Consider the following 26,754-nt stretch of genomic DNA (forward strand, 5'->3'; position numbering starts at 1 on the left):
GGAGCCTAATTGAAATTTAATTCGCAATTGTAATGAAACGTTACTGGAGAGGAAGAAGGCCTTGGCGGCGTTTTGGATTCGTGTTACCCGGTGACCTATGCCCTACCGGAGAATTCTCCAGCGCTGACACAGGCTCCTGTCACTTCTCCCAATTACAAGGGATTTATTGAGGTCGAAGGACTTGCCTCTTGGAAAATATATTTTGAATTATTTAATAACAAATCTCCCGGCGATTTATTCAAATAAAATTATAAATAAATCACGTCGTGCAATAGGTTTAAGTTTTATTTGGCCACTGTTAACCCCATCAGGTGAATTCTTCATGACAAGGGTACGTTCCGACTATATAAAAAAAATATGCTTGTTATTTGCTATAAGAGTGTCAAGATACATTTATCATCCGTCTATTTGTAGCCGGTCGAGTTGGTATAATAATAAATCCATTATATTTAGTGGTATATTCGCCAAATTACTAATTTCAATTAATTAATCTTTTATGTAAGGTTTTTGGTTGAAATGAAAAAAAGTTAATGCCACGAGCAGGATTCAAACCCACGACCTTCGGCTCAATATGCCGCTGCTCAACCACTTGAGCTGTCCAAGTCACGATAGCTCAAATGGTTAGAACAACGCCGTACTGAGCCGGAGGTCCAGGGTTCGAATTCTGCTCGTGACACTAGCTTTTTCATTACACCCAAAAACTTTACATAAAAAGTATAATAATAAAGTTCAGATATGACCATGAGTAAAATCCATTAACAACTTTTAAAGAAGTACGTTCTAAAAAAGCATTGAGTGTCATACTAATAGTACTTATTTTTACCATGCACTACTCTCTGGAAACCACACAGACAAACCAACGGTGTGTCTTGATGAGGGAATTCCATCATAGACTACTTAAGATCTAAGTTGTTGATGATTAGTAGTTAAGGCAAGAAAAATTATTGTAATTGGTTTGATAACTATTATGAAAGCTTAAAAGGAAGATTTAATAAAAAATCTCTGAAAATTAATTGCTTTTTTAGAATAAATATGCAAGCATTCTTTGAAATAATCGGCCTAATTGGCATTTATTTCTTTTATTATAAATAAGGGAGTCACGCTGAGGATTTTCTTGAAATATTTTTTTTTAAATATGTTTTTCTGCTTCAGTTGGGAAATAATCCCAAAGATGTTATACATTAATGTTTATTTTAATCTAGGGTAAGAAAATAATTTGCAGGATTGTATTAAGATTAAGCATATAATAAGTTACAAAAACCTATACTTTTCCAAAAATGTGGACAAAAAGAAGTTTAAAAGTTTTGCTTTATGCAACCTGTAAAACCAAGAAATACGAATTTTCATCGGAATTTTTTTCCACGTGGTTAGCCGAGGGAAAATGTTTAGATTTTCGATGTTCGTTGTTCCACTTATAAAATCAAACCTCTCTAGATTTTATCAAAATTCCAAGTTATTACAACCGTTAGAAAGCTGGATTAATCGTGTTTCAGTTTATTTCAACAAGTTTTGTTAATAAATGGGAAAAATAAGGATGAAATCAACAAAAACATATTAAATGTTTTATTTTATATTTTCGATCCTAGTTTATTTTCGGAGACAAAAGTTATTCTATTTCGCGTAATTTACAAAGTTTCAAATTACTTAATAGTTACAAATTAATCATAACAATATTTTTTGATTTTTCCAAAAATCAGGAATTATGATGGTGCAAAAACGAATATTTCACCCTACTAAGCTTATTCACTCGGCCACATCCGAAATTCTATTTGATAGCTAGATATGGTAGGTAATGAAATACATAATTTATGATGTAGGTAAATTTTTTGAGGTAAAAAATATTTTTCGATTTTCCCGAAAGTCAAGAACTGAGAAACTGGTTCGAAAAACGAATATCAAATCAAATCACTCGGCCATCATATCCAAATTTGCTTTTCGCGTGTGATAGGCTGCAGTTTTGAGGGAAAATATATTTTTTGATTTTCCCGAGTCAAGATTATTTTTTGCGAGGGTGCAAAAAATTAATTCTAACTTGGTTTCTTACAAAACCAATATTTCAACAAATTTCGCTAATTCGCTCGGTTACCGCATGAAAAATGTTATTTGGCAGCTAGGTATTGAAATACATAGTTTATGACGTAGGTGAAGTTTTTGAGGGAAAAAATATCTTTCGATTTTCCCGAAAGTCAACAATTGACGGGGTGGTTCAAAAAACGAATATCAACTCAAATCACTCGGCTACCATTTCCAAAATTGTTTTTCGCAGTGATAGGCTAAAGTTTTGAAGGAAAATATATTTTTTGATTTTCCCGAGTCAAGATTATTTTTTGTGAGGGTGCAAAAAATTGGTTTCTTGCAAAACAAATATTTCAACCTACTTTGCTATTCACTCGGTTACCACATCAGAAATTGTATTTGGCATCTAGTTATCGTCGCATTGAAATACATAATTTATGACTTATGTAAAGTTTTTGAGGGAAAAAATATTTTTCGATTTTCCCGAAAGTCAAGAACTGAGAAACTGGTTCGAAAAACGAATATCAAGTCAAATCACTCGGCCATCATATCCAAATTTGTTTTTCGCGTGTGATAGGCTGCAGTTTTGAGGGAAAATATATATTTTGATTTTCCCGAGTCAAGATTATTTTTTGTGAGGGTGCAAAAAATTAATTCTAACTTGGTTTCTGGCAAAACCAATATTTCAACAAATTTCGCTAATTCGCTCGTTTACCACATGAGCAATTGTATCTGGCAGCTAGGTATTGAAATACATAATTTATGACGTAAGTAAATTTTTTGAGGGAAAAAATATTTTTTGATTTTCCCGAGTCAAGATTATTTTTTGTGAGGGTGCAAAAAATTAATTCTAACTTGGTTTCTTGCAAAACAAATATTTCAACCTACTTTGCTATTCACTCGGTTACCACATCAGAAATTGTATTTCGCATCTAGTTATCGTACGCATTGAAATACATAATTTATGACATAGGTAAAGTTTTTGAGGGAAAAATGTTTTTCGATTTTACCGAAAATCCAGAATTGAGGGGCTGGTGCAAAAAGCGAATATCAACTCAAAACACTCGGCTACCATATCCAAAATTGTTTTTCGCAGTGATAGGCTAACTTTTTGACGGAAAGATATGTTTTTCATTTTCCGAGTCAAGATTATTTTTTTGTGTGGGTACAAAACATTAATGCTAACTCGGTTTCTTACAAAACAAGTATTTCAACCTACTTTACTTGTCACGTGGATACCATATCAAAATTAAATTTGGCAGTTAGCCTTGCGTATCGTAGGAAACGAAATGCAGATTGATTCAAATAAAATATGAATTTATTATTAATGAAAGTTAAGTTGTTTCTTAAAATAAATTAATAATAATTAAAGTTTTATTGGCCAAAAAATATATATGCTGCATGAAGAAAGGCTTTGACAAAAATACAATAAAAATTAATTTGCTACATCGAAAGTTTCCGCCATTGTTGTCCAGTTTTTTAAAAATTATTTGCAGTGTCTTTTGTGCTGGTTTGATGTTCATGTCTTTTAATTCATCAGCTTGTTACGGTACCATTTTACCGGTCCGTTGCAAACTTCCTAGTTTAATTGCATTTCATTTTCCCCCCTTTTGGCAAACAGCGTTTTATTCATGAAACCCATTAAGGCAATTAGCATATCTGCGGTTATTGCTTCGCTCTTCCATCTGAAACATTTCCATCGGTTTTTAAACGTTGGCCCCTTTTTAATTATATTCTTCTTCCTTTTGCCATCTCACTTGGCAAGACTGCGAACCACTCCCAGTTGGTTTTGTACTTTTTACACAGCCGTGGCTTCCTTTGCATAACGCCACTCCTTTCAGACAATTAGCAATTATTGGCATGAATCAACCTATTGAAATCTGTGGTGTTTTAGTTGTGAAATGCATTATATTTTTTTTTAAATCTATAACCGCACGTATTTTATGTTTTATTTCATTGGGATAAATAGAACGATTCTAGTATGAAATAAACATTATTATAGACAGAAAAGCCCTAGTATGGAGCGTAATTTATTTGTAATTTTTTTTAAAATAAAATTGTAGTTAGCTTGCCGTCAAATTTTGTTATTTGAGAACACCAAATTTGGGGGGAGGGTGATGGAGGTTCAGTCGCCGAGTGGTCACGTCGCCTACTTCCCACGATGGCGGTTCTAGGTTCGAATCCTAGCATAGCTACTCTATGCTATTTGATAGCATGAAAAAAACCTCTTATCCACGAAACGTAACGTGCTGATGATAAGAATTTACTTTACTGTTGCTTTAACTTGTTTTGATGTAGTATTATTTTGAAGTCTACGTCGTCAGGACATGTAGTTTGATCGTCTGAGAACATGCTGGTGTAACATATATGCGAAATATGTACCGTAGATGTCAAAACTTTCCAAAACCCATATATATTTAGCGGTCATAATTGCCCATATTAATTATTTCAATTAATTATTCTTTTATCTAAGTTCTCGATTGAGATGAAAAAGTTAGTGTCACGAGCGGGATTCGAACTCACGATAGCTCAAGTGGTTAGAGCAGCGGCGGAGCCGAAGGTCGTGGGTTCGAATCCCTCTCGTGACACTAACTTTTTCGTCTCAATCAAGACCTTAGATAAAAAGCATAATTAATTGAAATATTTTCTAAAACGGCCGCCAAAACGGACATACCAACCACTAAAACGTCGTCACTCGTATCGAAGTCCAAACCAAAGAGAATAATTTTAAAATGTTTCAACTTTTTTTGTTGAATCCGGCTATGGGATGAAAGTGCAACGCGACCGAAAGATTAACTGTCTATCCTCGCGATTCCTATCAGTAATGTCTGCGTTTGAAGTGCTGTAAACCTTATAAAACGAGACAGCTGGCCAAATAGAGCACAGATTGCCTACTAAAAATGGAAATTTGCGTATGCATGTCTCACAGAATCCACGTTTTTTCGTGAATTTGGTAAAATTTCGATTTCAGTCACTAGTGAAATTTATTTGAGGGGGACCGCAGGGACTGAATTTATGATGAAATTATTGGACCTAGGATACTCCTTGAGGAACATCAGAGAGAATAAAGTGGATTAGAAAGGTTCGATTTTGCATTACAATTAATTAAGGTTTTTAGTTGAGATGAAAAAAAGTCAATGGCACGAGCGGGATTCGAACCCACGATCTTCGGCTAGATACGCCGCTGCTCTACCACTTGAGCTATCGTGACGTCGATCCACTCGGACATCAACTTCCTATCTCAACCCCACCTTATGAGTTTTTCCTCCTTTTTGCCATTTTTCAAATGTCGTGCCATTGACTTTTTTTCATCTCAACTAAAAACCTTAATTAATTGTAATGTATTAATTGGTCAAGCGGACCACGAAATTAGTGAATTCGATTTTACGATGAGACGGTATGTGAGAAGAACTTACCTCTGTGCTTTTTCCAAAAAAAAATTTTATGCATATGCCAAAAAGGATGGAAGTAGTACTTAAGAACCAAGAGAGAATCAAATTCATATGTAATGCCATTTTACAACGAAAATCTGATGGTGTTGCGATTATTTTACACGTATATCGTCTTGAATTAAAAGAGACATATATGCTATCTAATTGACGTCTCATTTAAAACATCAAATCTCATCAAATCTAGTGATTAATTACACCGTAAGCCTTTGAAACATTTCAGTGACTTGTCCAATTGAACAGATTGAAGAGATTTATCTCGAAATGAAGCTACTTAGGTGGGAATTCATGTAGCTTTCAAAAGTTAAATAAGTTGTGTATGTCGATTCCATATGAATTTATATATGTAGAGTCTTCAAATTTGAGGCTACCTGACGTTCGGGCATCTATTTGCCTTGGTGGCAGTTCCTGGATTGAATCCTGGCACAGCTCTTGGCTTTTATGCTTTTATTTAACATTAATTTGGAAAATGTATTGAAAAGCTGGGCGCACACTGGGCCGGTGGGGCGGCGCGGAATTGCGAAGGTCCGTACACTGTGTAGGAACTGCTCTCGGCCGAGTTGGGCGAATTTTCCCCCTCCATCTGACTAGCTCTGCGGTTTAGTGTTGATTTTGCATTTCCAGGAGTCCCCAAGTCACAATCCTTGGCTTCTTCTTTACAAATATGGCGTCCGAGGGCAGCCGAATATACCCGCACTCAACGATTTCCGACGCCCCGGTGCACACTAGGCCGGTAGCGCGGCGCGGAGCCGGGTTCCAGAATTCTGGCAACATCCTCATCCTTCGAGCCGAGCCGCCCGACCGTCCTAGTGTGCTGGGTTACATTCATTTCAATGTATTATTTTTGGGGCGTTGGTTCCGCGCAGCGCTTTTTACATTACTTTTACATAAAAGAATGCTTCGTCTATATTTTATATTTTATTGACCAAGTTGATAGGTTTTCTTGTTGTTGGAGGTGTATTTATGTAACAACGGTTTAAGGGAAAGAAGATGAAAAAAACACAGGAATAATTGTTTATAATCTTATAGGTATAAACTTAGTATGAAACGAGCATTTCAGCTGTTAATTTCTCATGCACACATTATGTGACATTCAAAGAGATTTTTTATAATTTAACTTAAACATATGGAGAATAAATAAAGAGTGCTCAGAATTAAAATGTAAATAAAATATAATTAAACCATACGTTGTGGTCGAATAGCCTTCACTTCCCGTTTCTCTCTTCTTTGTCCCTGATGTTTTTATAAAACGGCACGTGTCATTTAAAAAATGGAAAACATCACTTAAATGAAAGTCAAGCATTTCTCATATGTTGTCGATTCTGGAGAAAAATCACGTTGATCAATAGGTACAAAACACAGTTAACGAAAACTACGGCGAATACAAAGAGTTGCATGTGCCCTTTAACATTTATTTGGTATTGGACCAACGGGTGGAAACCAATGAGCCAAAACAAATTTAAGGAGAGCATAACGGAAGCTAACAAACATCTCGTTTTCTGCGGCGACTCTTGGTAGAAGAAGCAGAAGAAGGATACCGTGGCATATGCCCGGCCGACACTCCCCAGGAACAGCTGGAAGAACAGTACTTTATAAGGGATTGAGGGCTTTTCCTTGATTTCGACAAATTTCCCGACCAGATTGTTTTTCCATTTATTCGGATAAAGAAATATGGTATATCGATTCTCCCCATCGATTGTGCAGCCCGTTTGTAATACTCCGCCGTAGGAGAAAGCGCCTTCGTACTTTAGCCCGATTGTGTAGGTGCCCCGCTCGATGCTGTACACGTAATCGTCGTTGGATAATTTTTGAAAGACTTGTTCCCCGCCGAAGTACTCTCCTTTTGAAGAAAATATGAGAATAACCTGTCCGAGTGAAAGATCGACCGAAGAGACGACCATGTAATAGGCAAGTACCTGATTGCCTAACGCAGACGCATTTTCGACCAGATCGGTAATGGGTTCGACCTTAAAAGTATGGTCGTTGGTGAGAAAAAGGACGTAAACCGCCATTTTCCCTTTCACTACCGTCACATTCGACACAGACGAAATGTTGTCGAGACTGTTTACAAACCGAAATGGCATTGTTTCGGAAACGGCAGAACTGTTGATCATTTTACTTAAGAAGACGGAGCTCTGCGTGGGCAAGATCACGTGCCCCACGAGCCAGTAACTCGAAATCTCAATAGTTACGTTCAAACTGTTGTAAAATCGTACACGTCCCGACGTAGAATTCGGCTGCATAAATTGTTCCCGTGGAATTTGGTTTTCTACTTGTAACAAAACAATATTACTCACCAAAACAAACAAATATCCCAGTGAAAAATAAAACCATTCTTTCTTTAGGCTATTTCTCGTCAGAGGGATCAAGAAAAAATGAACGATCGGAAACAATATCAAATCCATGATCAATGATATATTGCTAGGCTCAATTACGGGTATTATCAATTCTGAGTTTTGTTTGGCGATTTTCGATTGGAAAGTAGTAATTGCCGTTAAAAAATAGTCCAAAAACGACACAACAGCAGCCCCTAAAATTAACACGAGTGTTTGGATGTACTGTGAGGTGTGAGCATTGACGGAGTTGGATAGCTTCTTACGCTCAACAACGGGCTCTTGTTCTTCTTGGGGTTTTAACTTCGGGAGCGATGGTTTTTTTACATATTCTTGGGTGTTCATTCCCGGAAACATACGATACAAAAAGCTCCATGTTTGATCCGGTACTTTTTCCTTTTCTTGGGTATTGTTGCTGGGAATGGCCGATTTATCCGTCGGCGTCTTCTCTCGTGGGGGTGGTAAATCTATCGGTTTATCTATCGGCGTTCCGTTTTTCTTCGAAGAACAATTGACAATAAAATAGTACCATTCGTTAACGTACTGGGATGCAGGTGCGATGTAGAAAACTCGGCGGAAGTAGAAAACGAACAACGCGCAGTAGGACAGCAGCATCAGCAGGACTAGGGCGACGTTTATCTTCAACATAACCCCGACCAGGACGTGGTTGGTATACAAGACCAAAGCTTTTCCGGCGAGTTGTACGTACACCAAGAAAAATACATAGTTTTCTAATTTATGGGCGTAATTCGGTAATCTAATTTGTTCCAATATGAGAACAGTACGGATCGGAGAAGTCGCGATGTACAAGAGCATCGCGCAGTATCCTGACATCGCGAGGCCCTTTTTGACGGCTTTCTGTGGGAAAAAATCGAACACGAGACAAAACGTGCAAACGCCGGAGAAAAGAGTGAACATCAATCCGACCAAGGTCGGGTACCATTTTCCGACGTAAGACTCTGAAATAATGGCCAGCGGAATCGACACCACCCCCAGTGCGAATATGAGGAGAAGAAGAAGTTGACACCGTTCTGCGAATTTCAACGAAAAGTCACTGAAAACCAGCAAATTCGAGTGGATTTTCACGTAGTCGGTCGCGTAAGTGAACATGGCTTCACTTATAAATATTAACGTTTGTCTTCTGAGTGTTTCCATTACAAAAAAATAAAATAAAATAAAATACCTAAAACATGTTTTTTCAATTATCTTTCGTTAAAACATATGATTATATTATTTTCATAAAGCGTTTAACAGCTGTAAAGTTATGTTATTTTATTAAATATTTAACGGGGTACGAATTTGTATTCTTTAATATCTAAACTGCTCAAAAATGAATAGGGATATTGCCAATTTTACACAACTTTCCCCAGCATTTTTATTTTATTTTTGTTATAAATTACATTAAAATTTAGTAGAGATTATATTTTTTACCGAAGGAAAATTTAATTAAGATATTGTGAAATTACCAAAATAAAAGATTTTAATAACATAACTTTGTTTATTGGAGATATATTTTTTTTAAACAATTAGTGAACTGTTCTCTATTAGCTAAAACCTCTGGGTACCTGTGAGGCGTACTGCTAATAAAGTTGACACTAAATTCATAAGGAATTTCATTCCACAGATGATGCAACGTTGCACTCAATTGTCGCGGGTCAACTGGCTGCGGATGGTGATCGAAAAGCCTTCTCTGCAACTCTCCCTGCACGTGCTCGATGGGATTGAGGTCTGGAGACAATGGGAGAAGGGGAAGATGGGAAATTCCCATGTTTTCTGAACATTGATAAACAACTCTGCCTCTATGAGGTCTGACATTGACATATAAATCGAAATCTCCGACAATGCGATCCCTGGTTTGAGAGATTCCTCCATAATATCTTGGACTAACGGACTGTGGGAGGTTGCCTTCAACAATATGGAATCCAGTTCGTCCTCCAAATCCCAGCCCAGACCATTACACCGCCTCCTTCAAACTGCACTGAAGGGAGCACGAACCAGGGCATTGTACGCTTCTCCTGTTCGTGGAAGACTCTTCGGCTGCTCTATCTATTATTCAGCCAGAAACCCGGCTCATAAGTAAACATAACAGCATTGCAATTGGCGCTTTTCTAGGCGCTTGCTGCACCATATATCAGCAGTGCACATGGATTAGGGTACCAGATCCAGTCTGCATAGACGGGGGATGGTGCATAGCCAGCTGTACTACGGAATAGCTCAGTGTCTTCAGTTCCAAGCCCAGTTGCGTGCTATGTGGGAATGGATTCGTCGATGGCCGTAAGTGAGATCCTTGGCGGGTACTTACAGAAAAGCTTGTTTTCCGGTGATGCACGCATGGGCTTCCTTTACCGAAGGCAGTCTCCTCCAGGGGGTGGTTAGAAATTCCACTTTAAACGACCCACCTTGGGAGTCGTGGCCCACTTTATGTGGAACTACGGCGACAACGGGTGGTGTAGTGTGGTTTGAGACTCGAGACCCCGAAACGGCTCACCTCGTGTTCTCATCCACGGCCCTTTTGCTCCTTCATTCTATCCTGTGACCCCTCCTAACCCTTGGTTACAAGGGAGGGTATCCGGGTATAAAAAATAATAAAAGGGCGTGGCAACCTCTCTGAAGCACAAGCTGTAATCGTGTCGGCCTAGGGTCGGCATGGGCGGCGGGTGCCTTAGCAGAGTCACACGAGAGCCAGTGCACGAGATCCTGTCTGCACAGACGGGGGAGGCTGTATGGCCGTCTGTACCACGGGGTAACTTAAATGTTTCAAAATCAGCCCAAAGTTACAAAGGGAACGGTTTCGTGGTGTCGCGTGGTGACGGCCCTGGCGGGACTGTCTTCTATCTGTGACCTTCGTGAAGCTTGCGTATGGCCAGCGTAAAACCCCCGTCCCCACGGGAGACATTGCGACGGGACGGCAGCGTGTAAGCGTTGAGTACGCGATGATCATGCTATAGTTCCTCGAATGCGTAAGTAAGCGAATGGAAGCGGGTAGTGAAGCGGTGTCTCTGACTCGAGTATGCTTTGCATTGTTGCGCGTATGACCGGCGTGGTACCCTTGGGGAAGCGAAGGATCGGACCACCTAGGCTGAGTCTATGGCGTCCCTCGAATGCGCGTGACAGGTGAAGGCTGAGTTCGATTAGAGACTTACCGTAGGCGGTGCTCATCTAGGGTGTGGTTAGCAATTCCACTTTAAACTAAAACCGCTGCCGGGGCGTTCCCGGAAGTTTCTACGCTGGGGGAGCCTCTATACTCAGAGAGGTAGAGTGGCCTTCTCTATCTAGGGAGTACGCGGGGGGAATGTATTTCGGCCTGTTAGCCCCTCGCGTGCGGCATACGACCCGATGCACAATGCGGGTCCGACCATTCGGAGTGGACAAGCGGAGAGCGAGGTTCTCGGCCCTTAGGGGCTGGGACACCTCTACACCAATGCTGCGGCGGTAACACCATTCCGTCGTATGCAGAAGTGCGTCAGAATCAAAACGTCCGATAAGGCTAAAGGCCAGGTGCGGACGCTAAAGATCCTATTGTCTTGTTGACGATGAGTACTCGGGAACACAATTCCACTTTAAACGAAACCGAGGCCGTAGTGTATCCGGTAGTTTCGACGATAGCGAGACCCATATACTCAGGAAGATAGAGTTGTCGTATCTATCTAGGGAGCGTGTTGGAAGACCGGCTGATGCATTTCAGCCATTTCGCGTATGCCTTTACGAGCGACGCACGGTTAAGTGCACAATGTTAACCCGTCCTTCGGACAGGGCAAGGGGGAGAAGTCAGCACGTCTGTTTGATTAGTCTGTGTTGATGGCTTCTACACCGAACCTCACGGTGTTCACACTACCGAGAACGGAGGTGAATCGCTCCAAATTGAGAAACTGAATATGATAAGGCCTGTATGCCAGGCGCAAACGTTAAAGACCCTCATTGTCTAAAGACATTGCGACCCCCAATGGGAAACATACATGCACTATATTCTGCAGTTACTGGTGGCGGTCTGTTGCTGCAGGTCGTCTCATACGATGTGAGGAATACATCCCAGAAACGATTCGTTGATAAGGCCTTGCCAAACTACCTTGTACTACATTTAACATCTGGCGGGCATTATCGAAAGATTTTCGTCTTGCAGCAATGACAATACTTCCGTCCTTCCTTATCATCGTAAGCGCTGAGATCCACTACCCGGCCTCCTATGGACACTTCCAGCGTCTCGGAATTGGGCTAAAACCCGGGAGACCACGCTCTGGGAAATTAAAACTGGATTAAAATGGAGAAAAGTTGTTTGTTGAAAAAATTATTAATCTTCATTATTCTTAAGTAAATTCATTATTAAAAATGAGGATTAATATTTGTTTGTTTTTGGTTTGTATGTTCTATTTTGTTTTTTCTAACTAACGAGAATATATTTGTTAATTTGATTAAAATTAATAGAACAATTATAAATTACAAATGTCACTATTCATTTTTGAACAGTTTAATAGAGATAGGAGCGACAGTAAATTATTGTCGCTTTAAAATGGACATTGGTTGAATTATTATTACTTAACAAAAATATACGTAACTCTAATGTTTAATTTAATATAATTTGGGGACCGCGGTACCCGAGTGGTTAGCATGAGAGACTCTCACGCCGCGGTCGTGGGTTCGATTCCCACCGTCGCCTCTGGCCCTTTTTCCCGATAACCCCCAATTTGAACAACATATATAAGAATTCGTCATGGCTAATATGCAAAGATCATAAGGCAAAAAAAAAGTAATTATTTTTGAATTGCGTGCGTTATAACGCTTTTAAAAAATGGTACAAAGATCTATTTCATTGGCGACGTATTGGATGAGAATATAAATTCTAACAATATTTTATCAGACCGGCCTACAAAAAGACATGTTCTCTTTGTCAGCCCATTCTCAAAAATATGAGCGTTTCACAACTTAAAAGTTATTATTTTCGATTCGACCCAATTATTTGCGAGATGGTCGAAGTTGAACGTGCGTGACCTACGCCGAATTTATGACGCGGCCGTAGACAATACGGTGTAAGCCGAGCCGTAGAATTTTTATTTTATTTTTAGGCATAAATTTTGACCGGGTTGACATTTAGAGGAGGTAGGAGTAGATGCGGCGGCCGGGTCGCGGGGTCAGGTCTCACGGTCGTAAACCGTCGGGTCGCCTTTTTAGGACGGGCAGCTTATCACAGATGGGATTCGGCCGCTTTCACGTCTTTCGTGGGTCGATTCAAGGCGTCGGACGACGGCAAAGTCAAGGGGAGATTCAAATATTTGAAGGAGAATAAAAGAGAAAAACGATGATGACTTCCGCCACAAACTTCCCTCATGCCATACTTTAGAAGCGTTTCGACTTTTTATTAAAACAAAAATTCCTCAAAAGATATAACTGCTTCTTTCGAAAGTACTCTAATATTAATAATTTCATATTGCAAAAATTAAAAACGTTACTTAGACGTCAGATAAGTATGGGGTGGGTAAGTAACATTCTACCTTCCATGACTTCTTGTAGCCAGTACATATCAATACATATTGCAAATATCTACGTACATTATTTTTCTCCCGGTCACAACACTGGATCCAGAGGATAAAGATTAAGTGAAAATCCATTATATTTCGTAGTCCGATTGATCTTTCAATTAATTAAACTTTATGGAAGGTATTGGCTGAAATGAAAAAGCTAGTGTCACGAGCGGGATTCGAACCCACGACCTTCGGCTAAATACGTCGCTGCTCTACCACTTGAGCTATCGAGACTTCGATCCACTCGGGCCCCAACGGACCACTTCAACCTACCTTTCGAATTTTCCCTCCTTTTGTCAATCGGACCACGAAATATAATGGATTTAATACGTAAAACGAAGTACATCTTCACTAAAGCTCTCCAAGGTCATTTCATTTGTCACCGAGAATCGAATCCTGATTACATGACATTTGCAAAATGGCAAAAAGGAGGGAAAATTCGAAATGTAGGGTGAAGTGGCAAGTTCGTTTCCGAGTGGATCGAAGTCCAGATAGCTCAAGTGGTAGAGCAGAGGCGTATTTAGCAAAGGTCGTGGGTTCGAATCCCGCCAGCTTTGTCATTTTAACCAATACGTTTTTTAAACGTAAAGATTAATTAATTGTTAAGAGAAAACTTTTCCTATCTTCTTGTATAAATATTCCCAGTGGTGATAGGTTTAACAGTGTTTCTAGTTATCATTATTATGGACAGAATAATATATATATTTTTTTTATATTGGCCTTACTATTTCAGTATTGGCCAGAAGTACAAATAATAATAAAATAGACATGACAATAAAGTAGAATATCATGGCTAATCTGACAATCTAAGTAATACACTGTAATTTTTGTTTAAATTAATTGTTCTTTTATGTAACGGTTTGGATGAGATGAAAAAGCTAGTGTCACGAGCGGGATTGGAACCCACGACCTTCGGCTGGGATTCGGATCCCGTTCGTTTTATTATCTCATCCAAGGCCTTACATAAAAAGAACAATTAATTGAAATAATTAATATGGTCAATTAGACCACTAAACATTAATGGACAGAATAGACGAGTCATGTTTTGTTCTCTGTACATTCAATTCGTCATTTTATTTCTTTGTTACTAGTTTTGAAATTTTCAAAATTATAAATAGTTGTTCAGATTTTTAAACCTTTTAAATTTTAATTGTTATTGAACGTATATTAGTACTGAAATTTCAAAGTTGCGATGTAGAGAATATATTCCTCGACAGTATTTATTTTCTGATGGTTTTATCACAGATCCTTTTGAGTTATAAAATTCTGCATACTGACAGTGCTTATTAATGGCTTAATATTTATTACGGTTTTAATTTTCATGAAGTTTAGTTTATTTATTAGTTTAGTTAATCTTCCTCCATTCGTGATGCAGTATCTTCGGATAGAAACATTGTCGTTGTATTAAATTACGTGGGTTTAATCAACAGAGATCTGTAAGCGAAACGAAAATAATACGAAAACCCCGTCGTTGAGAGAATTCGAAAGCGGGTCCTCTTTTTTTTTTTTCAGCGTTGCGGCGGCCCCGTGTCGTAAAAAGCCCTGTTTCCCTCCTTTCATGCATTTATCATGACTTCGAATCTGAATACCGACGACATGTCAAAGCGTAATGATTTGAACCCGCGGGGTTCCTAATTGGGTGTCTTGACTTTTTACGATCCCCCGGGTCCGGTGGTGACAGACTTTCCCCCTTGAACCCTCGTGTTGTCCGGCTGAGGAGTTATCGACCTGGGCCACCCAAAAACCAGACGTACAAAGGATTTCACATGGTATTTTCTTTTCTACAAAAAGTATATATAAATAAAGAAAACTCTTTTGTCAAGAAATCTTTAAAATAGATACCTAATCTGTCTTGGCCAATTCGCCTAACAACAGTTAACTTTTCCTTTCGGACAAAGAAAAATCATAAAACTTTAACGACCTTCAGTATACATAAAGAGCCAAGATGTTATCAATAAAAATAAGGTATAATTTATAATACCCTCGGTAAACGTTAAACCGGAAAAACTGCCAAAATAAATGTGATGCCGTGCAGGGATCACAAAATTGAATGTAACGAAAAATAATTATGCCCTTATGCAATGTAATCTAGAAAAGAAAGTAACTTTAGATTGAAATTCACTAGTTTCGTGGTCCGCTTGACCAATTAATATCTTATAATTAATTAAGGTTTTCAGTTGAGATAAAAAAGTCAATGGCACGAGCGGGATTCGAAAAATGGCAAAAAGGAGGGAAAATTCAAAAGGCGCGGTTGAAATGGGAGGTTGGTGTCCGAGTGGATCGAGGTGACGATAGCTCAAGTGGTAGAGCAGCGGCGTATCAAGCCGAAGATCGTGGGTTCGAATCCCGCTAGTGCCACTGACTTTTTTATCTCTACTGAAAACTTTAATTAATTGTTTAAATTGAATGTTTTGGATGTAAATTTTAAATTAATTAAGGTTTTTAGTTGAGATAAAAAAGTCAGTGTCACGAGCAGGATTCGAACCCACGACCTTCGGCTAGATACGGCGCTGCTTACTATATGATCTATCGTGACTTCGATCCACTCGGACACTAACTTCTCATCTCAACCCCACGTTTTGAATTTTCCCTTCTTTTTGCCATTTTTCAAGGAGTAAATTTTAAAGTTGACATGTGCTTAAAGAGAAGAATTGTCAAGGAAAGTGAGGTTCAAAATTCATAGCACTCATTTATTTTTATCTATTAATCTTCTCAGTTTTATTTAGTGTGTTCCAATAAAATGAAAATGACAAAATTCGCATAATGAGTAAATAAATTCATAAACCCTCCGACTACCATCTGAATATTACCAACGTTACGGAGTCTGATAATAATTCATGAACTTGGCCATCAGATTAAACAAACAGCACCTGGGCAAAGATGCCATCAAGCAGTACCATTGGCACTTCTATGTTGGTGGTCTTCAGATCTAACTATCATGTTATTGGTTATGCAGATGATCTAGTAAACCATAACAGTAGAATTTTACGATACTGTCAGATCAGAACGCTCTAAATATTGCAAAATCTTTATCAAAAATGAGATTAAACATCAGCTCTAAGAAATCGCTCTTACTACAAAACTCTTATTAACATATTTACAGAACGTGCTTCATGCTGCAGTGTAGACCACCTTCAGAAGCTGGGAATACGACCAGATGGTCAATGTCGATTATGTTTAGAAGAGACAGAGACGACAGAATATATCCTACGCAACTGCCCCGCAATAGCTAAGAAAAGTCTATGGTACCTCCGATCTACACCCATACAAATCTTGATACCATATCCCTAAGAAGAATTCTCTACCTCATATAACAAACGAAGATCTTCCAGGAAATCTTTTAGCAGAGATCGGCACAATAGACGATATTTTAATGGGAAAAGGGAGAAATCCTAACAGTGGGAGGAAAAAATTGGTTCTTGACAAAACGTGATAAAAAGTTTTTCACAGGCCCATCTATCAGGTCAGCGATAACAGCTATCTTTAGAAAAAAGGCATCCCCAAGCTTCAAGAAGAGACGGAATATGATACGGGATATATGGATCAAAGTGAATGGGTGTCGGAATTAAAGGGCTGAGTTATACCCTATCAAAACGCCGTTGAATTGGTTCCAGAAATCATAAAATCTGCATGCAGTCCAACTCTAAGTATAGGAGTTGATAAAACATAATACGAAAGGTGCCGAGATGTACATGATTTTGGACAGTCAGACAGCTATAAGAGATCTAAGTTCGTATTCTTTAGCTCCAAACTAGTCTAAAAATGCATAAAAGCCTTTAGGGAAACACAACAAGGTATTTTGAGGTGGGTTCCTGGATGAAGGCATATAAGGAAACAAATAAGCTGATCACCTAGCCAAAGAGATGGCAGCCCTCTCACTGATGGGACCGGATAACTAAGTGCATTGCACTAAAGGTGGGAAAAAATAGAAAGACAACTCAAGCACTAGTCGAAATCACTAGGTATTAGAGTAAAATATTACTAAATGTTCAAGAAGGAAGGCTATTCAACGCCTTCTTAGCATGAAGATTTGACAAAAACTCAAGACCTTTACATCATCCACATCAACTGTCCTCTCAACTACCATCTAAATAAAAAGACCAAACCTCTGTGAAATTAAAACGGAAACATCATAACATATTCTTTGTGAATGGGAAGCATTAGCCCGTAAACGGTTAGTCGCTTTGGTAAGGCAATTCTCACACCAAGAAACGTGCACGAAGAAGCACCAAGGAAAGCGCTTTGTGGGAAAAAGCGCTCTTTGCACGGTATGGACTTAATCAAAGAGGTTCCACAATAGACCTAGGTAGTAGTGGACAAAAGGTTGAAGTCCTTACATAGCCAGCGAATTATAATTCAATATGTACGAGGATGAGAATTTTATAGAACAGAAGTGTGTGGTGATTAGGGACCGTTAAACGATAATTATTCAGAAATCGTGAGACGACACCAGACCGCATCTCACGATTTCTGAATAATTGTAGAACAGAAGGGTGAGATTGAATTATTTATTTAATATTACATCTTGTTATTATCTTGTTCACATAAGGTTTTAAGGATTATATACAGTACAATTAATTAAGGTTTTTAGTTGAGATAAAAAAGTCAATGGCACGAGCGGGATTCGAACCCACGATGTTCGGCTTGATACGCCGCTGCTCTACCACTTGAGCTATCGTGACCTTGATCCACTCGGACACCAACTTCCCATCCCAACCGCACCTTTTGAATTTTCCCTCCTTTTTGCCATTTTTCAAATGTCGTATAAAATATTTGATTCTTGGAGACAAATGAAATGGCCACGGAGAGATTTAATGAAGATATACTTCATTTTATCTTATTAAATTCATTAGATTTCCTGGTCAGATTGACCAAATAACTTCTTTCAATTAATTTTTCAAATAAAAACCTTAATTAATTGTAATATATTAATTGGTCAAGCGGACCACGAAATTATTGAATTTAATGATATAAAATGAAGTATACTTCACTAAAGCTCTCCGTGGCCATTTCATTTGTCGTCGAAGATCCAATCCGATTACACGACATTTGAAAAAGGGCAAAAAGGAGGGAAAATTCAAAAGGTGCGGTTGAGATGGGAAGTTGGTGTCAGAGTGGATCAAGGTCACGATCGCTCAAGTGGTAGAGCAGCAGCGTATCAAGCCGAAGATCGTGGGTTCGAATCCCGCTCGTGCCATTGACTTTTTTATCTCAACTAAAAACCTTAATTAATTGGTCAAGCAGACCACGAAATTAGTGAATTTAATTATATACAGTGACTCAAAGATTTGTTCACATCAGTAAACTATTTTCTGTTATTTCTAGTTTGCAGATCCCGTATTTTGTAATTCCAGACAACAACAACAGGATTGAGTTCGTTGAACTGTTAGTAAACAAAAATTCACCCAAATAATCTTTATTTATGTTTATATCTTTAAAATGAGCCAGTTTATTACGAATCTTCGTGTGAACAGTTTTGTGACTCGGGTTACTTCATTGCAAAATTCGCAAAAATTATTCAATAATTCGTCTCAGATTTGTTATCAGGTATCATCAATTTAGTTATTTTTCTTACATATTGAAAATATTACCTTTCCTTAATGGTTATGATCTATTCCGTTTAATCACACTGTGAAGCCATATTCAACATTTTTGAAAGATCAAATAAAGAAATCTCTACAAGAAGGACTTCCTTATCGTAAAATTTCAAAAAAAAATAAAAATTTTATTATTGGGGTAATAACAAAACTTAAATGATCTTCCTGAATTTACGATAGTTGTTTTAAAAAGAAGAGTAGTCGTAAAAAAAAAATTTCCGAGGCCAAAAGGCGTTGTATCTACGCTCCATTCGATCACGACAGGTTAACAATGCTGTCCAAATTCAGCGTAGGCCGCGTAATAATGATAATATGGATGTCAGTACTGAAACAAACGGAGATGTTTACGTGAGGCCGGAAGAGCGACGGGAAAAGTGAGAAAACCATTTCTGACCAAACAGTGGCTTGCTGATCATGGAATGGCCCCCACAGTCACCTAACCTTAATCCAATTGAGCACTTGTGGGGAAAATTAAAAAGATCTTTAGCCGATGCTGCAGGGGACGCATCAAACTGCGATCAACTTTGGGAAAAAACACTAGTTGAATGGGACCTAATTGATCCAGAACAGTACAGAAATCTCGTGAGAACTATGCCCAGAAGAACTGATGCAGTTTTGAAACCAAAAGAGGACATACAAAATATTAAAGGACTTTCTATGACACAATCATATTATCGTTTGCACACCGCAATTTCTTTTATATTATTTTAATAATCATGATAAAGGAACAATTTAATTTTTTTTGTGTTAAGATAAATAAAATCGTAAAAACTACGATTATTTTATATCCTAAAATTGTTTTGTAAAGTAAATAATGATATAACACAATTCGCATACAGATGTGAACGAATCTGTCAGTCACTGTAGTTGAATATGCCTGATTTCTTGATTATTTTATGTAACTTGATATTTTTTAGCAAAACAAAAACTTCTTTAAATTTATTTTAAATTTGAATGATTCCATAGAACAATCATCATAAATCATCACAGTCATCAAGAGTTAATTGATTGAAGTACAAAGAACTCATTCGACTTAGATGTAGACTTTTTAAATACCACTGCATTAATTATTCATTAATTGTTATTTAACACCGTTAAAATATAAACTGCTGTATAGGGCCTATAATCTGTGAGACCAGGAGAGCAGTGGTATAATTTATAATTTCCATGATAATTAGTCCGGGGTCAGGAAACTTGTCTTGATACATATGCATGACGGCGAGGATGGGCTCGCGTTACTGACCATTACCAGCACCGGCTCAGCGGCTGTGTGAACTTACATCGGAATCGCATTTTAGCTCGTTCTTCAGAAGCACGTCTACTCGACGAAAACGTGTCTGGCAACATACAGATTGAATGATGGGAAGGAAACCAAACATGAGATTTTACATGCATTACAATTTAAAACAGTTACTGATTGATGTATTTTCTTCGGAAATTTCACCTCATCAATCCAACCGTTTTCAACGAGAGCAATTTAACAGTGTGTAGAAAAAGTCAGCACAATTTTTTCTTTATTTACGAAAGTTTACATTTCAAGTAAGAATTTATTCAGCGATACTTCAGGAATATTCAAAATATTTAAAATAATATGTTAACAAAATTTTTCGATAATTATCTTGCAACTGCCGCAAGGTATGAAATACATATGCCTGATTGAGATTATCAGGTATGTGGAAACATCTTCTTCATCCAAGAAACTAGAACTCACGCCACAATTTGGTCGTTTTTTGTTGTTTTTTTAAGAACAAGCATTCAATTATTTAAATATTGACCCGATACTTTCCTCTCTCAATTCAATATTAAGGAGAAAAAGGCTGTTGATTGTTGCTCTGAGACCGTCAAGCACGCTTGATATCATGAAATCACATATTTTACGCGAAGTCCGCTCAAGGGAAAGAGGGTTAACCCTTAGTGGTCTAGGGCGTAGTTGTCTTTTCGCCCGCTTTCGGGCTTCCACACAAAATATTGAAAAATGTGTGATGATTAGTGACCGTTAATCGATAATTATTCAGAAATCGTGAGATGCGGTCAGGTGTGATGTAGGTTTCAGAAAAACATTTTCTTTATCGTACCAACGTTTCGACCTTTATTGAGATCATCTTCAGGGCCTGGGATTTACAAACATTGTTTAAATTTAACAAATACATGTAGGATGTGGAAAAAAGTGAATTTATACAATGGAAAATATACTTTGATTGAAAAAAAAATATTTTGCATTGTATAAATTCACTAATAAATAAATTCACGAGATAAACACAGCATCAATTACAGAACAGATACATGTAAACTCAGTCGCAGCTACGCCAATATCATTAATCAAATTCAATATAGATAACATTATACACATCAAATAATTTTCATAGTCTAATTGTCCAACAAGTTAGCTTTCCTTCTGCTATTTATCCCTTTCTATATAATCCTGAAGGGATAATCTGGCCGAACCATTACCAACACATTGTTTCCCTTCGTCGGCTATTTTCACCTCAAAGAAGCCGACGCCTTATACAAAAATGTCTTTTTTTCTATACCGACTTCCTTCCCCACCCCTTCAAAATCCAACGTATATAAACACAAAATAGCAAAATCTCACTGGCACTCTCAACACGACACACAAGGATGGCACAATTACACAGAAGACAAACATTTGAGTGAGTAGAAATACTTTGAAGATAAAAAAATATTTTTTGCATTGTATAAATTCACTTTTCCACATCCTAAATGTATTTGTTAAATGTAAACAATGTTTGTAAATCCTTGGCCCTGAAGATGATCTCATTAAAGATCGAAACGTTGGCACGATAAAGAAAATGTTTTTCTGAAACTTTCATCACACCAGACCGCGTCTCACGATTTCTGAATAATATTCAAAAATGATGATTCTTGAGTTGAGAGTCTTGAAAGTCGAATTTCACGATTTCTGGATGGCTATGATAGCTGATCTCTGCTTGCACTAAAGTTGGAATTTATCGCACAACGTTAAATTGGCTATTTGGAGATTTGGAATTTATCAAGATCTGGGGGTACTTCTTTGAGGTGCAGTACGGAACCCCTTTTCCTTCGGCTCATTTCAGTGCCTATTTAGATACCTAGAAAATGGTCAGTACGTAAATCAACCTACAGGAAACTGGAAAATGGAAAAAAATTATTTCGTGACAGCCAACAAGTGATCTCATGTATCACTTGATACACTGGGCTTGATATTCACTTAAAGAGTTAAAGAGAGAGAAGTTGGAGAGGACATAAAATGCAGGTTTAGGATAGAAAAAATAGGTTTCTCCGATTTGCTCTTTATTGTTCAAAATAGAAATGTATCCACAAAAGTAATCATCGTCACATATAAAACGTTCATGGGTCGGAGACCTAGACTTGGACTGCTGCAGAAGAAATAGACTAAACTACTGAGTGATTATTTTGAAATCTGAAGAACGGGAGATACAGAATTAGAAATGATGAGCTAAAGAATCTGTACCAGGATGTAGATTTGGTTGGTATAGTGCAGGAAAGGAGATTGCGCTTGCTGGGACATCAAAATATATGAATGTGGATCGTAAACGGTGGAGAGTTTATAATAGACAACCGGGTGGTAAGACACCATGAGGAAGACAGTTCACAGAAAGATGGGAGCGAGGTACTGGAGAAGAAGGTCTATTGAATGGGGAGTCCTAAGAAGTCACTTGATAAAGGAGACCAAGGACTAACATGGACCGTACAACCAAAGAGTATGTTACGATGAGATTTCAAATACTAAATCAATTGGAAACTTGAGATAGTTTCTTACTTTCATCTTCCACTTAGTTACAACCTCGCTCCTTCATACTAGTCCGGTGCAGTGCTTACCATTTTCAAATTTTCAAGGACAAACATTTCAACCTGAACAATTTCAAGATGGATGAATATTTCTAGTCATTTAGGCTTTTCAATACAAATGCCTAGATCGGGTGTTTATCCGCGGTGTTCGTTTAAATAAAATCCATAATGAGAGATGAAACTTGTTAGTAAACTTCATGGTTTGAGAGATGCTGTTAAAACTTGGTAGCCTTGGTAGCCATCAAACGAAAAGAATGTAAGTGGTTACAAAAGATGTAGAAGCAGTTTTACCAATTCTTGCGGACAAATAAAATCGTTTCGACAAGTTATTGATGGAATTTCGAAAGAATCATTTAGCCTTAGGGTAGTTCATTGAGGTAAATCAATTTGGAACATACTAGAGGTTCTCACTTAAATCTCATCGGGAGCCCTGACTTCGGCCTTTCGACTGTTTATTATAAAATATTTTGTACATCATTACAGAAAAGCTGTTCTGACTGAGGCAAACATATATTTTCAAAATTTTACCCGACCTCTCTCCTTGGGAGTACATAGTCCGGTGCCCAGTTCACTCTTTTCAAGAACAGACATTTAAATATAAAATAATTCAAGGGGGTTGTGGTTATTTCTAGGATTTCAGCTTACTATTATAAATAATGGTCGAATCAATGTGTTTATTCAAGCTGTTCGTTAAAATGAAGTCAATAATGAAAGATGAACCAGTAAACTTCTAGGATGTTTCGAGAGATGCAATGTCAGCTCTTCCTAAGCTAAGCCATAAAACACACATTTGGACTATAAGATAACCGTTCCTGAGAAAGATTGGAAGGATGAACACAACATGCAGAATCATTTTGTAACGATTTTTGCTAACAAATAAACTGTTTTGAACAAATGATGGAATTTTGAAGGAATCATTTAGTCTTACAATTAGAGGGTTCGTAAAGGTAAATCAATTTGGAACATAAAGGATCTCACTTTCACACTCCGCCAGGAGCCCGACTGCGTTACTTCTGATTACTTATTTTTTTACACCGTTACACTTTGTTATTCTCCCTCGTAGTTAGTGACGTGCGATACCAATCGATATAAGTAAAGTATCGAGTATTTACTTTCTATACCTAATATTTTGGTATCGAACATTGTCATTCGATACAATACTGTATCGAGTACTTTTTGTAGTATCGGTAAAAATACTCAAATAGATTTTTCATCGAGTGTTCAATTAATTATTCAGAAATCGTGAGATGCGGTCTGGTGTGATGTAGGTTTCAGAAAAACATTTTCTTTATCGAACAACACGACACGTAAGAATGGCAAAATTACACAGAAGAAAAACACTTTGAGCCCTGAAGATGTCCTTAATAAAGATCGAAACGTTGGCATAAAGAAAATGTTTTTTCTGAAACCTACATCACACCAGACCGCATCTCACGATTTCTGAATAATTATCGATTAACGGTCACTAATCACCACAAACTTAACTTTCATCAAACTGGGAGTTGATTAGTTACTGTTAAAAGAGCCTTCTAGCGGCATGTGTCAACAAAGTTAATTGAGATTTCGAGTTGGTGGTTGGTAACTCTGCTCATAATTCTGAAAACTCATAATTCTTTCCCGCGTCGCAACTCGCACTTTTAATTTCAGTAATTTTTTATAAATGTTTTTGTCTTCAAGTACCTAAAAAGTGTTCGCCTTCATAGGTAGATTACTAATCGTATCTCCTCTCTAAATCGTCAGCAGCTTGTAAACTGTGCGAGAGTACGTCTAATCTTTTCAGAAAAGAAAACACTCGTTGATCAATTTTCTCAAAACTCGAGAAACATAAAATTTAAATATAAATTTTGGTGAAACGTGTTGACAATTTTTCCTTGTTCTTACCTACCACTGAATGAACTATACTTAATATTATTAAATTACCAAAAAAAATAATAACAATTAAAATGAATTAGTTTAATTATTTGGATGTTTGATATTATGATTATTATTTTTATAGTAATTTAATAATGTTAAGTATTTACTAGTATAATATTTATTTGTGTTATAATTTCCGCGTTTCGCTGGTTCAAATTGAGCGCCATTAAAAAAATCAGCTGCTAATCGGAACGTCGCGTTGGCGGAGGTATCAGCGGGTTCACTTTGGCAATTCATGTCGAGAGACGTGGTTGTAGAAGTCCTTCAACCTGATGATGAGCTAAAAGGCTCGAATTCCGGATCGTTGCAAAACAACTTACTGTGAGTAGGAACTATCTTTTTAAAAAAGGACTGAATGAACAATGCTTAAAAATATTTTAAAAAACTGCGAATTTTTTTTTATTTTAACGCATGAGCGCATTTTACCCATAAATCAATGGTTGATCATTTATGAATAAACCAGAAAGTACTCACATGAAAGTACTCATTAGTGTCGAATAATTTCTGTTGATATTTGAGTAGTATCGAATATTTCTTTCGAGGCCAGTATCGAGTATATGTATCGAATATTTTCTGGTATCGCACGTCACTACTCACAGTGTATTCAGACCCGACCTCACTCCTTCAGATTGCCACTTATTTCGATTTATAGTTCATTAGTTTACATGTGAAAACGTTAATACTGAAAAAATATTTTGACATATTTCACCTTATAGAAGCACCGTGAATAGCAGAAAGGATCAATTGTAGGCACAAAAGTCAATAACCACCGTCATATTTAAAAATCATATAGATATTAAAATTATTTTATGTTAACTATTTCAAGAAAAATTAAAAAAAAAATAGCTTCAGGTTGAAAATGCTGAATTTGAATTGTCTAAATAACTTACTTTCCTTTGGTTGAACTTCAGAATTCTGCTGATCCTCGCCGGCAGACGAAGGGGATCGTTTCATCCTTCGCTAAATATTCATGATCGTTTTATTATACAACCGCAAGTACTACGACCTTCGGCATCTCTCTGAAACAAATAAAAACGGAAAGTAAGGAGTACAAAACTAAATAAAATGCATGTTGACACGTGAATAATTAACGCGAGGTAATAAATTAAAAAAGGTTCGCATTATCACAATCTCGATTGTATTTTAACATTTGATTGTTTATTCTGGTTCAACAATCTAAGGGTATCTGGATCGATGTCGCACTATGATTCTAAAACTTTTTTAAATATTCACCTTTATCAATCTTTAATCTACCTCTTCGACGCGTCCTTACGATTTAGCATACTTAGAAAAACGGTATGTCCGTGTTATCGTCGTAAATCGTTTTCCTGATTCAAAAGCTTCATGAATAAAAATTTAATTAATTGTAAATTTAATTAATCGAAATGCCAAACTAGAGAGGCGAGCCTGTTTTTCAGAGTAGATTAAACATTTGTAGCTTTGACAGATGTCGACTTTATAAACTCCAATTCGGATTAATAAATTAGAAATGCCGAATAATACATACATAATGAATAGTTTAAGAAGGAATAAAACAAGAATTTCGTTCCGGACGAATATAATGTATGAAATTAAACAGACCTAAAGTGTAGTCCCTATTCGTAATTATATACTTTACATATAATTCGTGCCGAAATGTCAGCAGAGGAGATGAAATATTACGATATAAATAATACAAATGGTATCGGGTTGAAATGCAAATTTTTCCGTATACATGTCGCTTTGTCGCCTCGATTAAACGACCGGGGTCTCCTCGTCGAACTGGACGGCAAATGAAGTCAACGTATTATTTCAATTATGCTCGGTCGATAAGCCTGTTCCTTAGCATAAATCAGGATAATGGCTTGTTATTAACACTGCGCTTACTCTGCTAATGGCCGGTCGAGGGACGGGAGTCAGCTTGGAACCGGCCTCGGACGTTCAAATCTTGGCGAAATCACGACCAAATCGAACCGCGGTTTTTGACTTTTAACGACCGTCTGAACTTTTAAGACTATGGCCACTGACCCGGTCTCGGACCGGATGAGAATGAACCAGTCGGATTGCCGCTGGTGACGATTTTTTCCGTTGAAGCATCAGGTGAATCACTAAAAAAGGAATTTATTCAACAGAACATCAC

The 26,754-nt window shown here is 37.5% G+C and overlaps 1 protein-coding gene across 4 annotated transcripts in view; it reads right to left on the reverse strand.

Annotated features, from left to right (window-relative positions):
* Window positions 1-26,754, reverse strand: part of LOC112126498 — a 358,621-nt gene that overhangs the window by 235,981 nt on the left and 95,886 nt on the right. For all 4 annotated transcript variants that reach the window (XR_002910004.1, XM_024225714.1, XM_024225715.1 and 1 more), the window contains exon 2: window positions 25,526-25,654. Coding sequence is in view for 3 of the 4 variants with exons in the window: in XM_024225714.1 (XP_024081482.1) it covers window positions 25,526-25,589 (64 nt within the window). In the remaining variant the exon portion in view is untranslated. The remainder of the gene's footprint in view (window positions 1-25,525; window positions 25,655-26,754) is intronic.

Source organism: Cimex lectularius, unplaced genomic scaffold, assembly GCF_000648675.2.
Source record: "Cimex lectularius strain Harlan isolate CLEC.00 unplaced genomic scaffold, Clec_2.1 scaffold33, whole genome shotgun sequence".
NCBI classification, from domain to species: Eukaryota; Metazoa; Arthropoda; class Insecta; order Hemiptera; family Cimicidae; genus Cimex; species Cimex lectularius.